This window comes from Nannobrachium achirus (assembly GCF_963921795.1).
Source record: "Nannobrachium achirus genome assembly, chromosome: 3".
In the NCBI taxonomy this organism is placed as follows: Eukaryota; Metazoa; Chordata; class Actinopteri; order Myctophiformes; family Myctophidae; genus Nannobrachium; species Nannobrachium achirus.
In genome coordinates this window covers 2,292,984-2,315,017 of record NC_137812.1, presented here as the reverse complement: position 1 = coordinate 2,315,017, position 22,034 = coordinate 2,292,984, and the positions used below count along the sequence as shown (strand labels likewise).

General features: G+C 42.2%; 1 protein-coding gene across 3 annotated transcripts in view; it reads left to right on the top strand.

Moving 5' to 3' along the window:
- The window catches only part of LOC308281045 (salivary plasminogen activator gamma-like), a 47,790-nt gene that overhangs the window by 10,765 nt on the left and 14,991 nt on the right, over positions 1–22,034 (top strand). For 2 of the 3 annotated variants that reach the window (XM_080721111.1, XM_080721109.1), the window contains exons 6-7: positions 1,850–1,879; positions 3,525–3,596. In XM_080721111.1, coding sequence (XP_080577237.1) covers positions 1,850–1,879; positions 3,525–3,596 — 102 coding nt within the window. The remainder of the gene's footprint in view (positions 1–1,849; positions 1,880–3,524; positions 3,597–22,034) is intronic. The other variant, XM_080721110.1, reaches the window with a different exon arrangement.

Genomic DNA, 22,034 nt, shown 5'->3' with positions numbered 1-22,034 from the left:
CTGCCTTTAACACGATTGTACCATCTAAGCTTGTGTTGAAACTCAGGGGTCTTGGTCTGGGCAGTAGTATCTGCAACTGGCTGTTTGACTTTTTGACAGGCAGGCCACAATCTGTACGAATAGGGAACAAGCATTCATCTAAGATATTGACCAGGACTGGAGCGCCCCAGGGCTGTTGCCTCAGTCCCTTGTTGTATAGTCTGTTCACCTATGACTGTGTTGCCAGGTGTGGCAATAATTCTATTCTCAAATTTGCAGATGACACCACGGTTATAGGACTAATATCCAACGATGATGAGAGGGCCTATAGGAGGGAAATTGAAGAGCTAACCCTATGGTGCCAGAATAACAATCTCTCTCTAAATGTTAGTAAAACAAAAGAGATCATCGTTGACTTTAGGAAATCTGAAGTCAATCACAGTCCCGTAACCATAAATGGTTCACCTGTAGACATAGTGGACAGTTTCAAATTCCTGGGTGTTCACATAACAAACTCACTCACATGGTCTCAAAACAGCGAAGGTATCCTTAAGAAAGCGCAGCAGCGATTGTACTTTCTGCGGCGCCTCAGGAGATTTGGCCTAAGCACCAAGGCTCTTGTTAATTTCTATCGCTGTACCATAGAAAGTGTATTGACAGGATGCATAACAGTGTGGTTTGGTAACGTGACTGCTCAAGACAGTAAACAGTTACAGAGAATTGTGAAGAGAGCTGCCAAAATCATTGGCACAGAATTACCACAGCTACACACAATCTATAACACACGCTGTAAGAAAAAGACAGAGAACATCTTAAAGGACAGCTGTCATCCCGCCCATTCCCTGTTCTATCTCCTCCCATCAAAAAAACGTTACCAGAGCATCAAATCTCACACCACCCGTTTCAGTAATAGTTTTTATGCTCAAGCAATCAGGTTGCTTAACGAAGAGATGGAAGCGAGACGTAGGTAGTCATGTGCAATATACGCAGTTTTTAAACTGTACACTGTCACACTGTATGGTTGTTTTGTTGTTTTTTGGGTTGTCCTGGGTGACCTGTTGTTGTCGTATTGTTTTTGTGTGCAATAAGGCTGAGAGTGCTCTTGGCACAAGCATTTCATTGTTTGTCTGTACTTGTATGGATACGCATTTGACTAATAAACCGAACCTGAACCTGAACCTGAACCTGTCTGTCTGTCTGTCTGTCTGTCTGTCTGTCTGTCTGTCTGTCTGTCTGTCTGTCTGTCTGCGTGCGTGCGTGCGTGCGTGCGTGCGTGCGTGCGTGCGTGCGTGTGTGTGTGTGTGTGTGTGTGCCTGTATGTGTCTCTCTCTCTCTGTCTGTCTGTCTGTCTGTCTGTCTGTCTGTCTGTCTGTCTGTCTGTCTGTCTGTCTGTCTGTGTATCTGTCTGTCAGTCTGTCTGTCTGTCTGTGTGTCTGTCACACACACACACACACACACACACACACACACACACACACACACACACACACACACACACACACACACACACACACACACACACACACACACTTATGTGGCCAATGGCCACGCGCAAGCTTTTTCCGCCTTCCGGACGCGTCACGAGGCCCCAAATGCTAACCAATGAGTGGTTACTGTGATTTTAGGTCTCATCGTTTTTCTGGTATAAAGACATTCTAATGGTGTTGTATATAGACCATCTAGGACTTGGGAGTAGTGGGCCGATATTCAGATGATAGACAAGCCAGAGGGGCCAATGTGATGGCTCTGTGGGCCATTTCAGATCATGAGAGGCAAGCCAGTGGGTCAATTACATTATGAATTACTTTTAGTTATATTTACTTTGTACTTTTCTTATCAGACTCATTAATGCAATGATGTTTCTCTCCAGTTCTCCAGGTGTCTCTCCCCTTCACAACAGGTAAACAAACATCAATAAGTAAATAAATGGTAGAGATTGTAACCTAGAAGGTTTTGTTCAAACCAAAGTAATATATGACTTTATTTGAGTGTTAATTCTATTGTGTGTGTGTGTGTGTGTGTGTGTGTGTGTGTGTGTGTGTGTGTGTGTGTGTGTGTGTGTGTGTGTGTCTGTCTGTCTGTCTGTCTGTCTGTCTGTCTGTCTGTCTGTCTGTCTGTCTGTCTGTCTGTCTGTCTGTGTCTGTCTGTCTGTGTGTCTGTGTGTCTGTCTGTCTGCTGCGCGTTTGTTTGCATGTGTGTGTGTGTGTGTGTGTGTGCTTGCGTGCGTGAGTGCATGTATGTTTGCTTGCATGTGTGCGTTAGGGTTTAATATTTTCCTGGATTTAGCTAATTTTAAATCCCGGGAATTTTCTGACCTTCTCCCGGGCTCCCCGGGATGTCCCGTTAATAAATATATATATATATTATAGGTGTCGAATTTAGCGCGCTATTAACAAGTTAACTCAAAATCCTTTTAATGCCGATATATTTTTTTAACATACGATTAACGCAGTGATGTTGGAGCCTCGGTGCGCTCAAGAGTAAGGGTTACTTGCGGTCACATTACTGTCTGTGAGATGTGGCAAGCAGCAGGGCTAGTCGTAGTCTAGTGTGAGACCCGATAACTCAATGTATGAGACACACAAAACGGCGGAGATTTTTGCAGCAGACAACCACAATCACAACTACAATATTACCGCTGACGGTGTTGCGCACAGCAAATAGCGACCTTAAGCAACGCTACGGCAACGGCAGATGACAACGGTAACCGGAAATGATCCGCGCTCGATAGATAAACCTGCCGTCGCCGCAGCCGTCTCTACTACGGCAGAAGGTCCCTTCCCACGTTGCTCCTACTCCGTCTGCTGCGTGTACGCGTCGCCATGGGAACCAAAGCGTTCAGTGAAAGGGGTGGGAACCCGTCGCCGCCGAGGCTTATTGCTTAACCATTTTGACCACTACAGTGATTACGTCATAGCAGCCGTAGTCCGCCTGGCGTTGCCGTCCTGAAAATCATCTAGCGTAAAGTCGCTATTACCGAAGCGTTGAAACGGCACATCTGTAGACAGCGCGAGCCCCATGACACACATGCTCCCAAAAACAGGAGCGCTCCAACTTGTACACGAGCACATAGTAGCCTACGTCCTTTACACAGTGCTCCCCAAACCCCTGCACCAACACGCTAACAGTGACCACCAAATGCATGCAACAATGGCCAGAGAACCCACATAGCAAACAGGTTTGGCCCAAATCCGGCTGAAATCCGGCAGGTCTGGCTGTCTATGCCTTGTGCGCCACACATCTCCAACAAGTCATCATCAATCTGTCCTAATGAAAGATTTAAGGGAGCCTCCGCACACTCAAAAGTGTTCTTTATTTTCAATTAAATAAAGTGCAAGCTTTTGGTCATTTGCGATTAATCACGCGATTAACTACGAACAATCATGCGATTAATCTGATTAAATATTTGAATCGACTGACAGCTCTAATATTTATATATATACATATATACATATATACATATATATATATATATATATATATATATATATATATATATATATATATACAGTATATACACTAGGTCCTTACCTCTCTCTCTCTAGGTCGTCCTCAGACGAGCCTTCCATCGTCGCTTCCAGTCATCCCGGTTCTCCATACATCTGGCCAGCTCGTTGGTACTTTGTGCTCCTACGTCTTTCTTGAGTACATCCACGTATGTGATTGTGGGACGTCCTCGTGACCGGTGCCCATGTGTTGGTTCCCACAGCACAACCCGTTACTATATGAAAAAAGAAAATATACATTTTTAAATGGCAGAATTTGACTTTTTGAACTAATAAATGCTTTGATTGTCCATTCTCTTCTTATACTCCAGTATCTGGCCTATACTCCTGTTCGCAATTTGGGGTGAGGGGAGTTTCTCACCTGAACTGAGTCAGTGGGTCCCTAGACATGAAAAATCACCGAGGTGCTCGTCCGCCATAGTGCCACGAATGGTGCAATGGCCACATCAAATATGGCCACCATCGGCTATGATAAAAATCAAACTTTTCTGTTTCTGGGTGTATATGCACATGTAATACCTCCATTTGGACTAATTTGGGTGTGGGGAATTCATTTCTGATATTGTTTTGGCCATTTTGGGTGATTTGGACCTTGAAAGGTCATGGTCAAGGTCATTTTGTAATTCCAAAGACCATGGCCACAACTTGGCCATTGTTAGGAGTAAAAACAGGTGCTGTAGGTCTAAACCAACTAATTCTGACATGTATAATTCATTTCTGGTATTGTTTTGACCATTAAGGATCATCTTGTCTTTGAAATATCAATGTCAATGCCATTTTTCAAAAACGATTTTGTCTTTACTAGCACTTTTATTGATTTTTTTCTTAATAGTTTGTTTTGTTTATAACAAAATACATACTAGTGAGAAATAAAACAAGTAAACACCCCCATTTAACTTCAAAGGGGGGTTTTAAATGGGTGTTTAAATGAGCAAATAAGACTATTTATGAATAAAAGTGACAAATAAGATCACATAACAAAAGCAAATAACAATTTCCCTCAAAGTGCACCATATTGTGGTTGTGTATTATGATGCAAGTTAGTATGATGTGTTTTTTACAGGATGGATTTGCCATTGTTCCATGGCAAAATATGATGCACAGAATTGATGGGTAGCTATGCCCCTCCCAAAAAACTTTTGTCCAATGCTAGCTTAGAATAACTTCCAAGGCTTGCCTTGGCAACAGCCTTGGCAAGCTGCCGGGTGCTAAGCTAGCATTGGACAAAAGCTTTTTGGGAGGGGCATAGCTACCCATCAATCCCACCAGCCCAGCAACCATATCGACGAGTGTCAAGCTTCAGACATGGGAGTGTACTAAAGTCAAAGTGTTCCTTCCTTTCATCTGATTCCTTGGCTGTTGCAAGCAGGTGGCAAGAAATGCACTAGGAAGGTGCCATTGTTCTCTGCTACCATGTTCTGTCAAGGTCTTTGCTTCTCCAAAGTTTTCAAGATATTGTACTGTACTCAGTCAGAAGCCATAGCTGCATGTTTAGTCCCCACCTGGCTCATGCAGTCATCTCCAGTCTCCAAGGCATATGTGCCTTGATCACTGTCTTGTGGTGCTCCAAGATGAGAGACTGCTTGATGCAGTGGAAGCATGTGTCATAGTGCACCACTAGTGCCATACTGCAGCCAGATCTCCTTCATCCCCAGTGCTTGGATGTTTGTATAGCATTAATGTGAAGGAGACTACGACAACTCTATGGGGTCTGCTCATAATCCTGACATTAGGGTTATGGATAGGTTTAGTTATAATGGGGCCAATTGACTCCACATGTAACACTAGCTTCCTCAATCTATATGGAGATCCCTGTCCCAATGTCATCAATATTAAGGACATATCTGGGAATGCCCATATTTGGTAATGCCCATATATGGGCATGTTTTGACATGGGCATGTTTTGACATGGGCATGTTTTGACAACATTGTTGACTATCATGCAGGGGTCTCCATATATGAGTAACTGGTCCCATATACATCACTGGCCAGATGGCCAAGAATTGGCACAACCTCGCCCTTTAGGGCACACCCATCCCTCAGCAACTTTCCAAATTCTCGGTGTCTGAGGAGAACAAACAGTTCTCCAGCTGTGTTCGGAATATGGTGTCCAATCAAGCCTGTGGCAATGTTACCATCATTGTCGGACGACAGTGGCTCAGTATAGAGCACCTGCATTGAAATCTGAAGGTTCCAGGTTCGATTCCCAGCTCTTCCTGGTTATGTGTCGAAGTGTCCTTGAGCAAGACACTGAATCCCTTACAGCTCCCGATGAGCAGGTTGGAACCTTGCACGGTTTCATGGTGTGTGAATGTGTGTGTTAATGGGTGAATTGTAAAGTGCTTTGGAGAAAAGCACTATATACTGTAAATGCAGTCCATTTACCATTGTCTCTGATGAAGATGACAAAGGTGGAGTAGAGATCCCAGACATCTTGAATAGGATTGAGGAGGCTGACACATGGTGCATGTGCTGACTCCATTATAACCAATCCTAACCTTCACTAACCTAATGGTCTGAATAATGGGATGTCGGAATTATGGCAGACCCCAGAGAGTTGTTGTCTCTTTCGCGTAACTGCTATACTATACCCCATATTTACAAGCACTGGCTGCAGTATGGCACTGGTGAGAATTGGAATATGCTTTCACTGCATCGAGCAGTCTCTCATCTTGGAGCACCACAAGCATATGCCTTGGAGACTGGAGATGACTGCATGGGCCAGGTGGGGATTAAACATGCAGTTATGGCTTCTGACCGAGTACAATATATCAAACAAACTTTGGAGACTGAGAGGCAAAGACTTTGACAGAACAAGACACAGCATTGGTAGTAGAGAAGTACAACAGCTGAGACCAACAAGGCACCTTTCTAGAGCATTTCTTGCCACCTGCTTGCAACAGCCAAGGAACCTGAGGAAAGACTAGAACCAATAGAACATGGATCAGGTCATAACATTATTCATAATATTGACTGCCCATACTATGGAGTGGAGGGAGCAAGGAGGGTCATTAGCAGTCCTTTTATTATTCATTATATTTCAATGTCTGACTCCTATGCATGGATTAAAGAAAGAAATGTAATTTGTTTATCCGGACTGGATAGTGACTTTTGTGCCCGGACAAGTGAATGGGAAATATCTTGTCCACAGGACAAGTGCCTCAAAAAGTCAATGTCAAGCCCTGATGGATGGAACGAACACTTTGGCTTTAGTACACTCCTGCCATGTCTGAAGGGTGACACTCAACGTTATGGCTGCCTTGCTGATGGAGTTCTGTGCATCATATTTTGTGATGGAACAATGGCAAATCCATCCTGTAAAAGCACATCACACTAACTTGCATACATAGAATCACAATATGTGTGATTTTATGTCATTTTTATTCTTAAATAGTCTTATTTGCTAATTTAATCACCCATTTAACACGTTGCAGTCCGAAATAGAATGGTGGTTGGTAGATTAGCCGTGAAATTTCTATTATTGTATTGTGATCTGAGACATAATATTATGTTTATAAACATGACCCCGCAGCCCCTCCATCTTGAACAGCGCCGCTGTTTTTTCTTTTTTTTTCCCCCCAGGCCAGTAACTCACCATGATTTTCTCGATCTCCGTTGGGATAGAATGGGGGTTTTGGCCGATCGTCGATGTCCCCGTGCGTTTCGCGTGCGCGATCCTTTCACGTAAATGTCCCCGCAAATAGTCCATGTGTGACTGAAGAACAGAACTGAAAAGTTTCGCTAGCATAGCCCCAAGCATGGCTGCAGGAGGAGCTCGAGTGTGTAGACAGTAAACGGATGGGTGGAAGGTGCCTTGGAGAAGGAGAGGCGCTGACGTCACCTCTGCTTCATGCACGGTCTGCATGAGCTATCAGTGCACGAGTGGTGACTAGGGAAGGTTAGACGATCGCCGATTTTCGGATCAAAAGCTTTTATTCCGGTTTTAAAGACAAAGTCCGGGAATGTACGACGTGGCTGAGAGTCCCTGGGGGGATGTGCGATATAGTACGGTTTTAACATTAAGGGGCCCCCCTTGGCTTAGAAGGTGTTAAAGTCCCTCTTTAAAGTTAAATGGGGATTTTTACTTCTTGTATTTCTCACTAGTATGTATTTTGTTATAAACAAAACAAACTATTATGAAAACAATGAATAAAAGTGCTAGTAAAGACAAAATCGTTTTTTGGAAAATGGCATTGACATTGATATTTCAAAGACAAGATGATCCTTAATGGTCAAAACAATACCAGAAATGAATTATACATGTCAGAATACAGCACCTGTTTTTACTCCTAACAATGGCCAAGTTGTGGGCATGGTCTTCGGAATTACAAAATGACCTTGACCCAAAATGGTTAAAACAATATCAGAAATGAATTCCCCACACCCAAATTAGTCCAAATGGAGGTATTACATGTGCATATACACCCAGAAACAGAAAAGTTGGATTTTTATCATAGCCGATGGTGGCCATATTTGATGTGGCCATTGCGCCATTCGTGGCACTATGGCAGACAAGCACCGCTGTGATTTTTCATGTCTAGGGACCCACTGACTCAGTTCAGGTGAGAAACTCCCCTCACCCCAAATTGCGAACAGGAGTATAGGCCAGATACTGGAGTATTAACTCAGTTGATAAATCTGCAATATATAATTGGTCTTTCATTTGAATTCTGGACTTCAATATGTGGTACCTTTGGTTTTTTAGAAAAAAACGCACCCGTGCGAAGTGAGCGGTGCAAAGGCGATTTTCATTATGCATGATCCTTAATAGCGTAACGAAAAAAGAAATATAGATTTTCATATATGTATGACCATTGTACGTTCTTTGGCTTGTTCTTTTGTACCTTGTTTTGATGTCTGTAAACTGATGAGGGGTCGCACGGGTGCAATTCTTTCTTTGACAGAAATGGAACAAGAGGAGACTAAGGCAAATGCTAAGGAATGGACTGCCTTTAGCAACCCTTGACTATAATCCATTGAGTGATCTCTGACGTTATGGTGATATATGTCATAGTAATAAATATGGAGGTAAAACAGCATGCGCAAATCTTCATTGCGACTAGTCATGTTTATATGTTACGTAATCAGAACCCCTGGTCAGTATATCAAATGTGAGAATTTAGATTATATTATTCCACTTACAAGACAGAGAAATATTATAGATGAAGTGCAACTAAAGAGAGGGTTATAAAGCAATTAGGAAACAGAGGGAAAACAGACAGGAGATCAGACAAACAACTTGGAGCCAAATAGAGCTACAGTATAAAGCGATAAAGAGACAGAGGGAAAACAGACAGGAGATCAGACAAACAACCTAGCCATTACGCCTGGACCTTTCATGAACTTTAAACCAGCAGAGATCTGACACCACTCTGATCTCTGTCTTCAATGAGTTTGAATGAGTTTGTATGCATAGACCCAATTAAAGCTTTTTGAGGGTTATAAAGCAATTTAGGAGACAGAGGGAAAACAGACAGGAGGGCAACCCAGCACTTCTTGGCATTGTCCGTCAGTCAAAATTAGAGGGAAAAGTCTGACCAACCCAATATCCTGGACATTTCCTAAACCAGGTTCAGACAAACAGCCTGGCCATAATCTGCAAATGTAATGTAGTGTGGCCGCTGTCTTGAATGAGTTTGTATGCATAGAGCCAAATAAAGCTTCTTGAGGGTTATAAAGCATTTAGGAGACAGAGGGATAACAGAGGGAAAACAGACAGGAGGGCAACCCAGCACTTCTTGGCATGACCAACCAACCAACCAACCAAGTCTGACCAACCCAATATCCTTGACCTTTCCTCAACCTTAAACTGTCAGATCCAGGATATGAAACAACCTGGCCAAGTTGTTTGTCTGACCTTTCCTGGCCATTAGGTCCAGGATATGAAACAATCTGGCCATTACGCCTGAACCTTCTTGAGGGTTATAAAGCAATTAGGAGACAGAGGGAAAACAGACAGGAGGGCAACCCAGCACTTCTTGGCATGACCAACCAAACAACCAAGTTTGTCTTGAATGAGTATGCATAGAGCCAAACCAAGTCTGACCAACCCAATATCCTGGACTTTTCCTAAACCTTAAACTGGCAGATTGAACAACACACAGGATTCGAAACAGTAATCATAGCCTGCAAGGGTAATGTAGCGTGGTTGCTGTTTCGAATCCTGTGTGGTGTTCAATCTGTTAGTTTAAGGTTTAGGAGAGGTCCAGGATATGAAACAACCTGGCCATTACGCCTGGACCTTTCATGAACTTTAAACCTGTCTCAAGTGCAAGTGTAATGGCCAAGACAGATCTAAATTAACATGAACAACAAAGCATTTGATTGGTCTGTTCTGTTTGGCTAACACATGTCGTCATGAGTAGAACGGTTTCTGATTGGTCGATTCTAATGTTTAGTTACTCAACTAGCCAATCGATGAAGAATGAAAGAATCGTCCCGTGCTAATATGTTTTAACTAAATAAACCGAAAGTGAAATGTAGGAGCGGTTTGCACCGCTCAAAAAGAAAATATACATTTTTAAATGGCAGAATTTGACTTTTTGAACTAATAAATGCTTTGATTGTCCATTCTCTTCTTAACTCAGTTGATAAATCTGCAATATATGGTCTTTCATTTGAATTCTGGACTTCAATATGTGGTACCTTTGGTTTTTCAATATTGTCTTTTGTCGATCTTTCTTTTATTAGACATTTAATTTCCTTTTTTTTGTCCTCGTTTGGTCTTGTGACCCTGTCCTAGTTTGTGATCCTCTCCTCTCTCCTGGTTCCTTGGATTTTTGGTTCTCTGTTTGGTTCTGTTTGGTTTCCTTTGATTCTGTCTTAACCGTTATGACCCTGTCGGACCTCTCAGGAAGATGTGACCCAAATGTTATTGTTATCTCTTGTCTTCCGTCTCCTCGGATCTCCCAGGAAGATGTGACCCAATGTTACTGTTATCTTTTGTCGTCCTTCTGCTCGGACCTCTCAGGAAGATGTGACTCAAATGTTATTGTTATCTCTTCCTTCTCCTTGGACCTCTCAGGAAGATGTCTTCATTCTCCTTGGACCTCTCAGGAAGATGTCTTCATTCTCCTTGGACCTCTCCAGAAGATGTTTCATTCTCCTTGGACCTCTCCAGAAGATGTTTCATTCTCCTTGGACCTCTCAGGAAGATGTCTTCATTCTCCTTGGACCTCTCAGGAAGATGTCTTCATTCTCCTTGGACCTCTCCAGAAGATGTTTCATTCTCCTTGGACCTCTCCAGAAGATGTTTCATTCTCCTTGGACCTCTCAGGAAGATGTCTTCATTCTCCTTGGACCTCTCCAGAAGATGTTACATTATGTTTCATTCTCCTTGGACCTCTCCAGAAGATGTTTCATTCTCCTTGGACCTCTCCAGAAGATGTCTTCCTTCTCCTTGGACCTCTCAGGAAGATGTCTTCCTTCTCCTTGGACCTCTCAGGAAGATGTCTTCCTTCTACTTGGACCTCTCAGGAAGATGTCTTCATTCTCCTCAGACCTCTCAGGAAGATGTGACCTACATGTTACTGTCTTCCTTCGTCTCGGACCTCTCAGGAAGATGTCTTGCTTCTCCTCAGACCTCTTTATCTTTGTTTAGTTCCTCAGATCTCTTTGATTCTGTTTGGTCTCCCTTGATCCTGTTTGGTCCTGTTTGGTCCCCTTCTGTTCCTCCCTTATCTTCTCCTTTCTGTCATCTTTCTCCTCAATTGTTTTCCTTTTGGCTAAAATGTCATGCAATATTTCACCAATCAAAAGTTCAATCAAGGGTTAGGGTTAATTAATTATCTTTTTCAATCAAGGGTTAGTGTTAATCAATTATCAAATGTTCCCTTCTTCTATTCTACCCCCTTACTTACAGCCATATTTATTTTTAGCACAACCTCCAGTATGTGTGAGGTGATTTCATCCATATTCTCTATTGGCCTAATACTGAACACCACCTCAGACTGCATGTCCTGGAGTCTCCCTCCTCTACCTCTTCCTTTCCTCTTATTAGTGTGGTTGCCAGGGCAACCACATTATTACTCTGGGGAATTTTGCAATTTTTACAACTCTTAGTCTCATTGACTTGAATGGGAAACTCCATATATAGTGAGTAACTTTTAGGTATCTGACTTTTCCCATTGACTTTGAATGGGAAACACCATATATAGTAAGGTAACTTTTAGGTATCTGACCTTTCCCATTGACTTTGAATGGGAAACACCATATATAGTGAGTAACTTTAACGTGATGTAAGAGTAAGGTAACTTTTTAGGCAACCACACTCGCAATTTCCCAAATTGCAATTTCTCTAGTTCTTCTTTCATCATCCTCTTCTCTTCCCTACTCTCACTACCTCCTCTGACATCATTGATGTCCGTGTTCGTGAAAAAGGCCATTAATTGACGACATCACTGATGACATCACTGATGAGATCACTGGATTTTCTAACTATTATATTATTATACTATCCTAATTTGTGATTCTCTTCTTTTCTCTCCTGGTTCCTTGGATTTTTGGTTCTCTGTTTGGTTCCTTTTGGTTCTGCTGACTGGTGGTAGTGGCTGCTCCTGGTTTGGTCTGGTGGTTAGCTGCTGCCTGGTCCCTGTCCTAATTTGTGATCTTCTTCTTTTCTGTCCTGTTCCTTGGATTTCTGGTTCTCTGTTTGGTTTCTCTTTGGTACTGTCTTTTCTGTTATGACCCAAATGGAGATTATAGTTGATTGTTTTGTTTCGTCCTATTTGGTCTCTTTTGGTCCTGTTTGGTACTGTTTGCCCACTTTGGCTATCTTGTGACCTTTGACACTCTTTTGTCACCTTAGTTTTTTCTGAGTAGACCTGGTGGCTAGCTGTTGTCTGCCTTGTGCTAGTGGCTGCTCCTGAGCAGACCTGATGTCTAGCTGTTGCCTGCCTGCCTGATTGCCTGGCTAGCTTTTTGGTTTTGTTTCGTCCTGTTTGGTCTTTTTTGTTCCTGTTTGGTGCAGTTAACTCAATTCGTTGGCTTGTGACCTTTGTCACTATTGTCACCTTAGTGTTTCTGAATAGACCTGGTGGCTAGCTGTTGCCTGCCTGCCTGCCTGCTTGCCTGGCTAGCTCTTTGGTTTTGTTTCATCCTGTTTGGTCTCTTTTGGTCCTGTTCGGTGCTGTTTGCCCACTTTGGTTATCTTGTGACCTTTGTCACTCTATTGTCACCTTAGTTTTTCTGAGTAGACCTGCTCCTGAGTAGACCTGGTGGATAGCTGTTGCCTGCCTGCCTGGTAGTGGTGGCTGGTCCTGAGTAGACTTGGTGGCTAGCTGTTGCCTGCTTTCCTGGTGCTGGTGGCTGCACCTCAGCTGGCTTGGAGGCTCAGCCTAGGATGGGACGGACGGACGGACGGACGGACGAACGGACGGACGGACGGACGGACGGACAGTCCTGGTGCCTAGCTGTTGTCTGCCTGGCTGATGGTGGTGCTGGCTGATGGTGGTGCTGTCTGCCTGCCTGGTGTTAGTAGCTGCTCCTGAGTAGACCTGGTGGCTAGCTGTTGCCTGCCTGCCTGATACACTCTCCTCTCCTGTCCAACCTCCTTACCTCTCCTCTCCTCTCCTCTCCTCTCCTCTCCTCTCCTCTCCTCTCCTCTCCTCTTGACCCACTCATCCTTATCCTTCCCACCTCCTCTCCTCTCCTCTCCTCTCCTCTCCTCTCCTCTCCTCTTGACCCACTCATCCTTATCCTTCCCACCTCCTCTCCTATCCTTATCCTTCCCACCTCCTCTCCTCTCCTCTCCTCTCCTCTCCTCTCCTCTCCTCTCCTCTCCTCTCCCGCCTCCCTCCTTACCCCTCCTCCTCCTTCCCTCTCCTCTTCTCTCCTTTCCTCTCTTCTCCTCTCCTCATCCTCCCCCCTCTCCCTCCCCTCATCTCCCTCCTCATTCTCCCCTCCTCCTCCCCCCCTCCTCATGGGACGGACGGACGGATGGACGGACAGACATTTGCTCGTTTATAGTATGATATATATATATATATATATATATATATATATATATATATATATATATATATATATATATTACTGTCAGTTTGGGTAACACAGTGAGATTGGGGTAAGAGTGCTTGTTTTGTCGTTCACCACACACCCCTAACACCACCTGGATCAATTCACCTTGATAGTTTCTTATCAGCACCTGTGTAATTCTGCGTATTCACCATGAGATGGCGGCAACAGCCATTCACTTGTGTAGTCGCTGACGTCACTCGTTTGCGACACCTCTTTCGTTGTTTATCTACTAGCCTACCTCAGCTGTGTTTAGCCATTAGCTTACTATGCCTAATTCTAACCCTAACCCTAACCTTAACATCAGTAAAACTATGCCTAACCCTAACCCTAACCTCCGTGGGGTGAGGCGCTATCATTTCTGCCGACGCTACGTTGTCGTTGTAGTTGTTGTGGATCAAAGCGACCGCTTGTTCCGCCCCGCGCCGCACGACGAGCACTCCTGGTCTCCTATGCCTCTCGGCCTGGCGGAGACAAAAAGTGCCCAATAGAAAGATATGATCACCGGTCCGCGGGGAGGGGGCTCGCTGTCATCAGAACTTCAGTTCAGGACTCGCTGTTGGACCTTTATATGCGATCGGACATTAGGCTACAGATCAAATTCACATCATCCACCACACACGGCCTCTGTGGCTGCGCAATTCACGGGACTGTCAAAAGCAGCAATGGATGTTCTCATTCATTTTCCTTCCACATACAGTATCTATTTGAAAATACGTTTTCTGTGCCCAGTTGTAGCCTAGAAAAACAAAATATCACGATTTAGCAGAGCGAAGATGATGTTTGTGTAGCTGTGAGCAACATTGTGCCCAGAAAAGCACTTCTCTGTTCAAGGACACAAGCACAAGTGCGCAACGGCCACAACCATCCCACTAATTTTGAAAGGTAGGCCTACGCCAATACAATTCATAAACCGTCACAAAGTGCTGTCAGATGTTTTATTCTGGTTAAAATATATTGTGTGGAAATGCAAACCAACAGAGTAGGCTATTTCATATTTAGAGTCGCCAATCTTGACTTGAGTCCAATTGACCGAATTCACGTTACGCAACTTCCTGGTGCTGACACGGTTGAAGGGTTTCCCCTACTAAAAGCCCATAGAGTTAACACAGAAATCGCAAATTTAATGCAATTTACGAATAGTGAAGTATAAAATACGGCTAGAATGATCAAGAACACAAGATAGTAAAAGGCACAAAGTGTTTTATCGTTCGAAATAATAATTTGTTGGCTTTAAGTCCAGCAATTTCTGTGTTATTTTACCCTTCAAAGCTGACATCAGCACCAGGAAGTTGCTGAGAAATTAGCTGAGTGCGCGTGCGTGGGCGGGCCGTGAATAGGGTCTATTGACTGAGTGGACACATCAATAATGCATGCATGCCTTATTGGTGGTTACAATTATATATCTTGGCAATTTATGGCAAATCTAGCGTTTCATAGTTATAGAACAATTGCAGATATACAAGCTCACACAGCGCACTGCAGCTTTTCGCGAACGGTGTGCGTGCGCTTCATTTAGCTGATTATACAAGGCTATTTTGTGTCCTTTTTTTTTGCTGGAGAATTTCTCATGTAAAAACGTTAAGAGCATAATTAATGCAACAATAAGAAAGTAAATGCGCCATTATCATCTGTCAGTGTTTTCTTCGCATCATTTTAATAAGTAGCCTAGCCTAGTGAAAACAGCCAATCTACAAGCTCACAACACGGCACTTTGCGCTGCGTTGTGAGATGGTAGATCAGCTTTTTTCGATGACAGGCTTGCTTGACAGCCCACAGAGACTGGTAAAATCCTTGCACACAGCTGAAACAGAGGAGATGCTTGCACGGCTGGCGAGGGTAACATGTCAGGCAGTCTAATTGCCTCTGCCCTGCTATTTAATTGTATTTTCTAACAAGAAAAAACATAACCTCCGGGACTACGGGTCCCGAAGCCAATAACTGGGAGGGAAATTACTCAGGCCGGGAGCCCCGGGATCCTGGTTCCCGGCATTAAACACTAGTGTGTGTGCATGCGCATGTGTGTATACAGTAGGGCTTTCAAGACTAGTATTTTTTGCCGATCAACTATTTGATTTCACTGGTAATCGACTAGTCACTAAGCTATTATGTAAAAAGCGTCTTTTAAAAAAAAGACACTCTGTGTCACTGCTTTTTGCAGCAGCCAAGTTGTCATGACAACGTGAACTCACAAACCCACACCCATGTGCATATAGTAGTCAGGCGGAAATTCTGAAAAAAGGCCTTCTATAAGCTAGCCTCGTAAACCAGTCTCCCTTCCTGCCTTCATTCGAATGCGAGCAGGAGAGACTGGCCCCCAGCAGTGTCAGAGCGATTGGGCTGGGCGGGAGCATGGGCGAGAGTAGAGCGTTGACAGACAACCCCTTCAGCCAATCAGGGACGCCTGGTGTTTGTCTGCTTAGTTTAGCCGGATATATTTGCAAGAAGACGCTGAAGCACTGCTTTCTCCCTCCTGCGCCTCCATTTCGTTTTAATGTTTATATTGTTTGACCGGCATGGACCCATGGACTTCTCCAGATGAAACCAAGGCAACATCATTTCAAAAGGTATAGTCAAGAGACAGTAACTTTGCGATCTTTTGCCTTGCTGAGGTTATGTCTTTTGCATTTTACAACAAGATGTGGCTAATGGAATCTAGCAATGCTAATATTGCTAACTTCCCTGTGTATACTTCGCTTTGTTAACCATGTCAGTTGTATCAATGTGATCAAAAGTAGAAAATATTACGCACATCTCTTAATGAGGTGCTGGGTGAGAAATATCACAATAGAAAAGGAAACCCGCACACTCTGCTCCAAATGACTGAATATTTATTGACAACGTTTCGAGCTACAAGCTCTTCATCCAGACCAGATGAAGAGCTTGTAGCTCGAAATGTCGTCAATAAACGCTCGTCATTTGGAGCAGAGTGTGCGGGTTTCCTTTTCTATTTTTATCAATGTAAAATAACTAACTAGTCATTATATCAACCACTGTGTTTTATGCAACTCCTTTACTGCTCAACAGAAACTGTATGTCTAGGTTTACGAGGCTACTTACTGTATGTCCATTGTCCACCAATATAAACACAGCAGTGGTTTAAAAATCTATAATGGTTATAATTATATAATGGTTTGTTATAGATTGATATAAAGGACACGAATAACAAAGCCTAAGCAACAGGCGAAATGCCTGCCAACATGACCGATCTGAGAAAATGGTTTTGCCTTAAGAGTAACAACACCCATTGTTATTTATTTTTCTAACAGGTCAACACCAATACATGGAACTGGAGAGAGCACACATCTCCTTGCTGTCTGTCGTCCATCTTAATGGCTCATCCTCTTGCTGTACTTGAAGACTCCAGACCTCCGTGCAACATCTCCCTTATTGCATTTCTTTTAAATAGTTATGGTTCCTCTAATGTAAATGTTTCACACGCCGAGGACAAAGTAATTGTGTAGTAAACACTACAGGATCATTACATATACATTTAATTTTCAGCTGATCAAAATAATCATTTAAACCTTGTCAACCATGATATAAGGTTAGCAGCATATTTACACATGTTTACAGTCCATCAGTGGGTATTCAGATAATAAGTGTATACAATGTATACTGGTTTGTACATGTACATGCTGAAGAGAAGTAGCAGAAAAGTGATGAATACTTTAGATATAACTGAGAAAATTAATTAAACAAAACAGAATAATTTCTTTAGAAGACTGACTACTGTGTTGATGTTCTTTTCCTCTAATACTGTGATATTATAAAAAAGTGTTTAATAAATGACACTAAAGCAAAGATACAGTCAACTTCTTATGAAATTAGAAAGTAGACATCATCTCTGTGTATTCCTAAGAGGAACGAATGATTCCTATAATTGATTTCTGTAATTGTATTTATTTTATTGAGACCATACAAATATTGTCAATAAACTTGTTGATGACAGCCAATGCATGTGTGGATCAAACTCTGTCCATTGATGCAGTCATCCGCCAGCTTCCATTTCCTAGAGGAGAAAGAGACAAGATTGATTGTCATACGTTTTTGGTAATGATGTGTCACAAAAGTTACAATTCTATCACAAATGTTTTGGTAATGATGTATCACAAAAGTTACAATTCTATCACAAATGTTTTACATTGCTAAAGGATACATTTAATTAGTTGTATGGGTCAATTCATGTATTTTCATCTACAAAGAACGGCCCAATCACAACAAAAATAACAGACAATGGTCTTTTAAATTTAACTTGTAGCCTAGTTCTTGGTGTGATTTAAGTTGTGAATACGTGCATTTAGATCACAGATGTGTCAGGACCTATTGCCCAATCAATTAGTATTCAACAACAGAAACTGAACATCCACCATTATGCAAACAGTATAGTGGCTTAAAAACTAGGTTTGATATAAAGTAGCCCTGAAACATGACGGTCATGAGTGACCATGCTTCAGGGCTAGATGTATGTTACAGATATATTTAAGGACAAACAGCACAAGTCACAGGCGATATTCCTGCCAGAATGACTGTCTCTATATGGAAATGGTTTAGATTAAGCCAAAGCTATGGTGAGTGCAAAAAATGATATGATTAGTTCCTTCCACAAAAATACAACGAGTACACAGGAGAATAGCTAGGCTACCTATGTTAGCACAGTCTGTCCCATTAAATCATTTTCAGACCGAAAACATTAGCAAGAGAACCGAGATTGCAAAGCCATACATATTATTAGTCTACTGTACCTTTCGAAATTAAACGTTGTTGCAGTTGCCTTTCATCTGAAGAAAAACATCCATAGAGAAAAACGGGAGAGTGTTTTTTGCAGGTCGTTCAGTCCGAGTGTATCAAAAAAGCTACTGTGTTAACGGTGACTGCAGACTGCAGAGAAAAACAAACAGATCGCTTCCGCACCGAAGCGACGTCATAGAATTCCCTGATTGGCCAAAGCGCACTGTCAATCACAGAGCTCCTGAGCTCGAATGCTGATTGGCGAGGAAGAGCGCTTGCTTCCGCCCGAATGGCTTGTGTTGCTTGGAGGCTAGACTCCTCTGCAGATTCGAACTGAAGATGGGAGGAGTCAGTTTACTAGGCTATCTATAAGCAGGTTAGAGGCATTTGGGGTAAAAGTGGGGAACCAGGCCATTTTACATAATTCAAGGGTGCAGAATCTGAAAAACCTGGTTCCCAATCAAAATTTTTAGTTTTTGACCTTCTAATTGGCATAACAAAGTGGCTGCCGAATTGTACATTTTCAACTATTTATTCAAGCAATATTTCTCTTTCAAAAAACTTTTCATCATTTTATCATATAATCAGGGTTTTGCGAACACCCAGGACAGTTTTTGAGTTGCTTGATTCAGTTTAGATTTAGATATTTGATATTCATTTTATCAGACACACCCCCTTCCTATACAAACCCATTGTAACTTCAAACTCCATTTTAACCATGATAGATTTAATCAAAACACCCGTCCTTTTTTTCTGGTGACTCCTGACACCCTCCTAATATGTGGGCAGGTCCTGTTCTTTCGATAACTCCTTTCATTTATTTTTAATTATTTATTTTTTGTATTTTCATTTTCCCAAATAATTATTAAAAAGAAACTAAAAAAGTTATCGAAAAAACACTGCCTGTTTGTGTATTAGGAGGGCGTCATTTTAACCATGATAGATTCAATGAAAACACCCATCCTTTTTTCTGGTGACTCCTGATGCCCTTCTAATAGACTAACAGGCAGTGTTCTTTCGATAACCTTTTTAGTTTATTTTCTATAATTATTTGGGAAAATGAAAAAAATAAATAAATACAATTAAGAAATTATTAAAAATAAATGAAAAATGTTATTGACAAAACACAACCTGCTCACGTATTAGGAGGATGTCAGGAGTCCCCAGAAAAAAAGGACGGGTGTTTTCATTAAATCTATCATGGTTAAAATGGAGTTTGAAGTTACAATGGGTTTGTATAGGAAGGGGGCGTGTCTGGTAAAATGAATATCAAATATCTAAATCTAACTGAATTAAACAACTCAAAAACTGTCCTGGGTGTTCCTAAAAGCTTGATTAGACGATAAAATTACTAAAGGTTTTTGGAAAGTGAAATATCCCTTGAAGAAATAGTTTAAAATTGACAATTCGGCAGCTATTTTGTTATGCAAATTAGAAGGTCACAAACTCAAAATTTAGCTTGGGAACCATTATTTTCAGATTCTGCACCCTTGAATTGTGTAAAATTGACTGGTTCCCAACTTTTACCCCAAAATGCCTCTAACAATCACATTTTTCAGAAATTCCACAGCACGCCTATGTGCAAGCGTGGGCCACGCGTGCACATTATGTTACTGCAACATAACAAAGACCAGCATTTCACAATTGCCACATGCATTTTAGCTGCTACAATAATAAGGAATGGAAACAGGACTCACCAAAATAACTGTATCTGCTGTGTCTCTCATTAAACAAAGTACCGTATATTATATTACTAATTAGTAGCCCGGGCGTTTTTTTTTTTTTTTTTTTGCTAAATTGATTAAAACAAACCAGGCGGCTATTGGTAACAGGCTATTATTTATTTTTAGTGATGAGTCATCACTTCTCCCCAGCCTGGCAGTGGATTCAGAATCATTAAAAACCCCAACCCTCACCTGGTACTTAAAGTGATAGTTCACCTATTTTTGACATAAAGCTGTGTTAAATACTTGCCATTAAAATAGTGGTTACAAATGTATTAATCCATTACCAGAGTCCCGTGGTCAGAGTTCTGGTCAGTTTTAGATGAATATAAAGTAGTTCCGGTGATTTGGCAGGGGCTCAAGACCCAATCATTAAAAATAGATGAATCCACAAAACTAGCGTCATTTGTATTGTTGACCTATTTCTACCAAATAGACCAACGTTCGTTCAACTTTGATCCCTCTGTCACATGGTACTATTTTTTGTGTCCAGTATCACTACGCCGCTGCAACGTATTTCCCCAAAACAAGGTGCTTTGCAGTCAGCTGATCAGAACGAAACATCGCTCTGTATGGTAGAAATATGCCAACAATACAAATGACGCTAGTTTTGTGGATTCATCTATTTTCAATGATTGGGTCTCGCCAAATGGCCCCCACCCCATTGGAACTACTTAATATTCAGCTAAAACTGACCAGAACTCTGACCACGGGACTCTGGTAATCAATTAATACATGTTTAACCACTGTTTTAATGGCAAGTATTTCACACAGCTTTATGTCAAAAATAGGTGAACTATCACTTTAAAGCAAATCTTTTGGGGGCATTTGTTTTCCTTTATAGTAGTGTATAATAAGTGAATGAGACCTAAACTTTCAGCATCTGTCAAAGATTTTGCCCGCATTTTTGCGAGGGGCATGGGAGCTCAATTTGTTATTTAACCTTCATAGTTGACAAAACCACTGAGAAACGGACCTATGCTCTCCACAGTCACGGAAGTATCGGAAACGACCCAACTAAAGTCTTGATGATTGTTGAGGAGTTCCCACACATAAATGTATACATAAGGTAACATAACACAGAGCAGGTTGTAGCCCAAAACTAACAAACATCTGTCTTGCACTGGAGCTTCTTGGAGCTCTGAGCAGCAGCCTCATGCATTCAGGTTAGCGTGCATGGTAGCCTCGGATCCAAGCATTTCAAGAAGAAAAGCCTGGGTAAAACCCCCAGTAACTGTGGTTCAGCCAATCAGGCGAGTCGGTGTGTATATTACAAACACATCCCCCCTCCCCCTCCACTCTACGACAGGCATCAAACAGGTCGTTGTCTTTGATGCTTTCATTGAGAGAGATCACTAATGAACTCTTGACACTTTTATGGCCCAATCAATTACCTCAGTTCCTTTGACCATCTCCTTCACGTCACTCTTCACTTCATCTGGAACGAAGACATCATGCTCCCGCCAAAAGAGGCAGTATGATGGGTCCAGCAGTGCAGCCATCATGTAAACCATATCTCCAAAGGGCAGCTCTCCTGCTTGTTTGTCAGACTCCCCCATTCTGACATTTACAATTTACAAACATCCCCTGAATCAGAAAGAATGAGAATCAGCGTTATGGTCACATCGCAGGACAGGTTTAGAAAGGTAAAGTGGACTGAAAGAAAAAAGAAAAAAATCACGGGGGGAAATCTTGCTTTTGTGAATGCCCATCATTTCGACCGGAGGGTTAGCGGTGAGGGTTAGAGTCGGCCGTCTCCCTTCCGCTGCCGTCAGTGACTGTCACCGGTGCTCCAGCCAACCGTCTCTGCCACACTCCCCACGTCACACTGTCTACTGGCGGATGGGTTGGTTCCCTGCTCCTCCAACTCATCCTCCACTTGCGACTGCATCAGGGAATACACAATTGCACGTAACAATAATGATAATAGATAGTAGAAATGCATAGTAATATATAGTAAGAATGCATAGGAATATATAATACTATTATTATGGTAAGAACAATAATAATGAAGCCCTCTGGGCGTAACAGTGGTGTGTTGAACAGTAGTCGGTAGTCACATATTATAGATTGTAGCCAG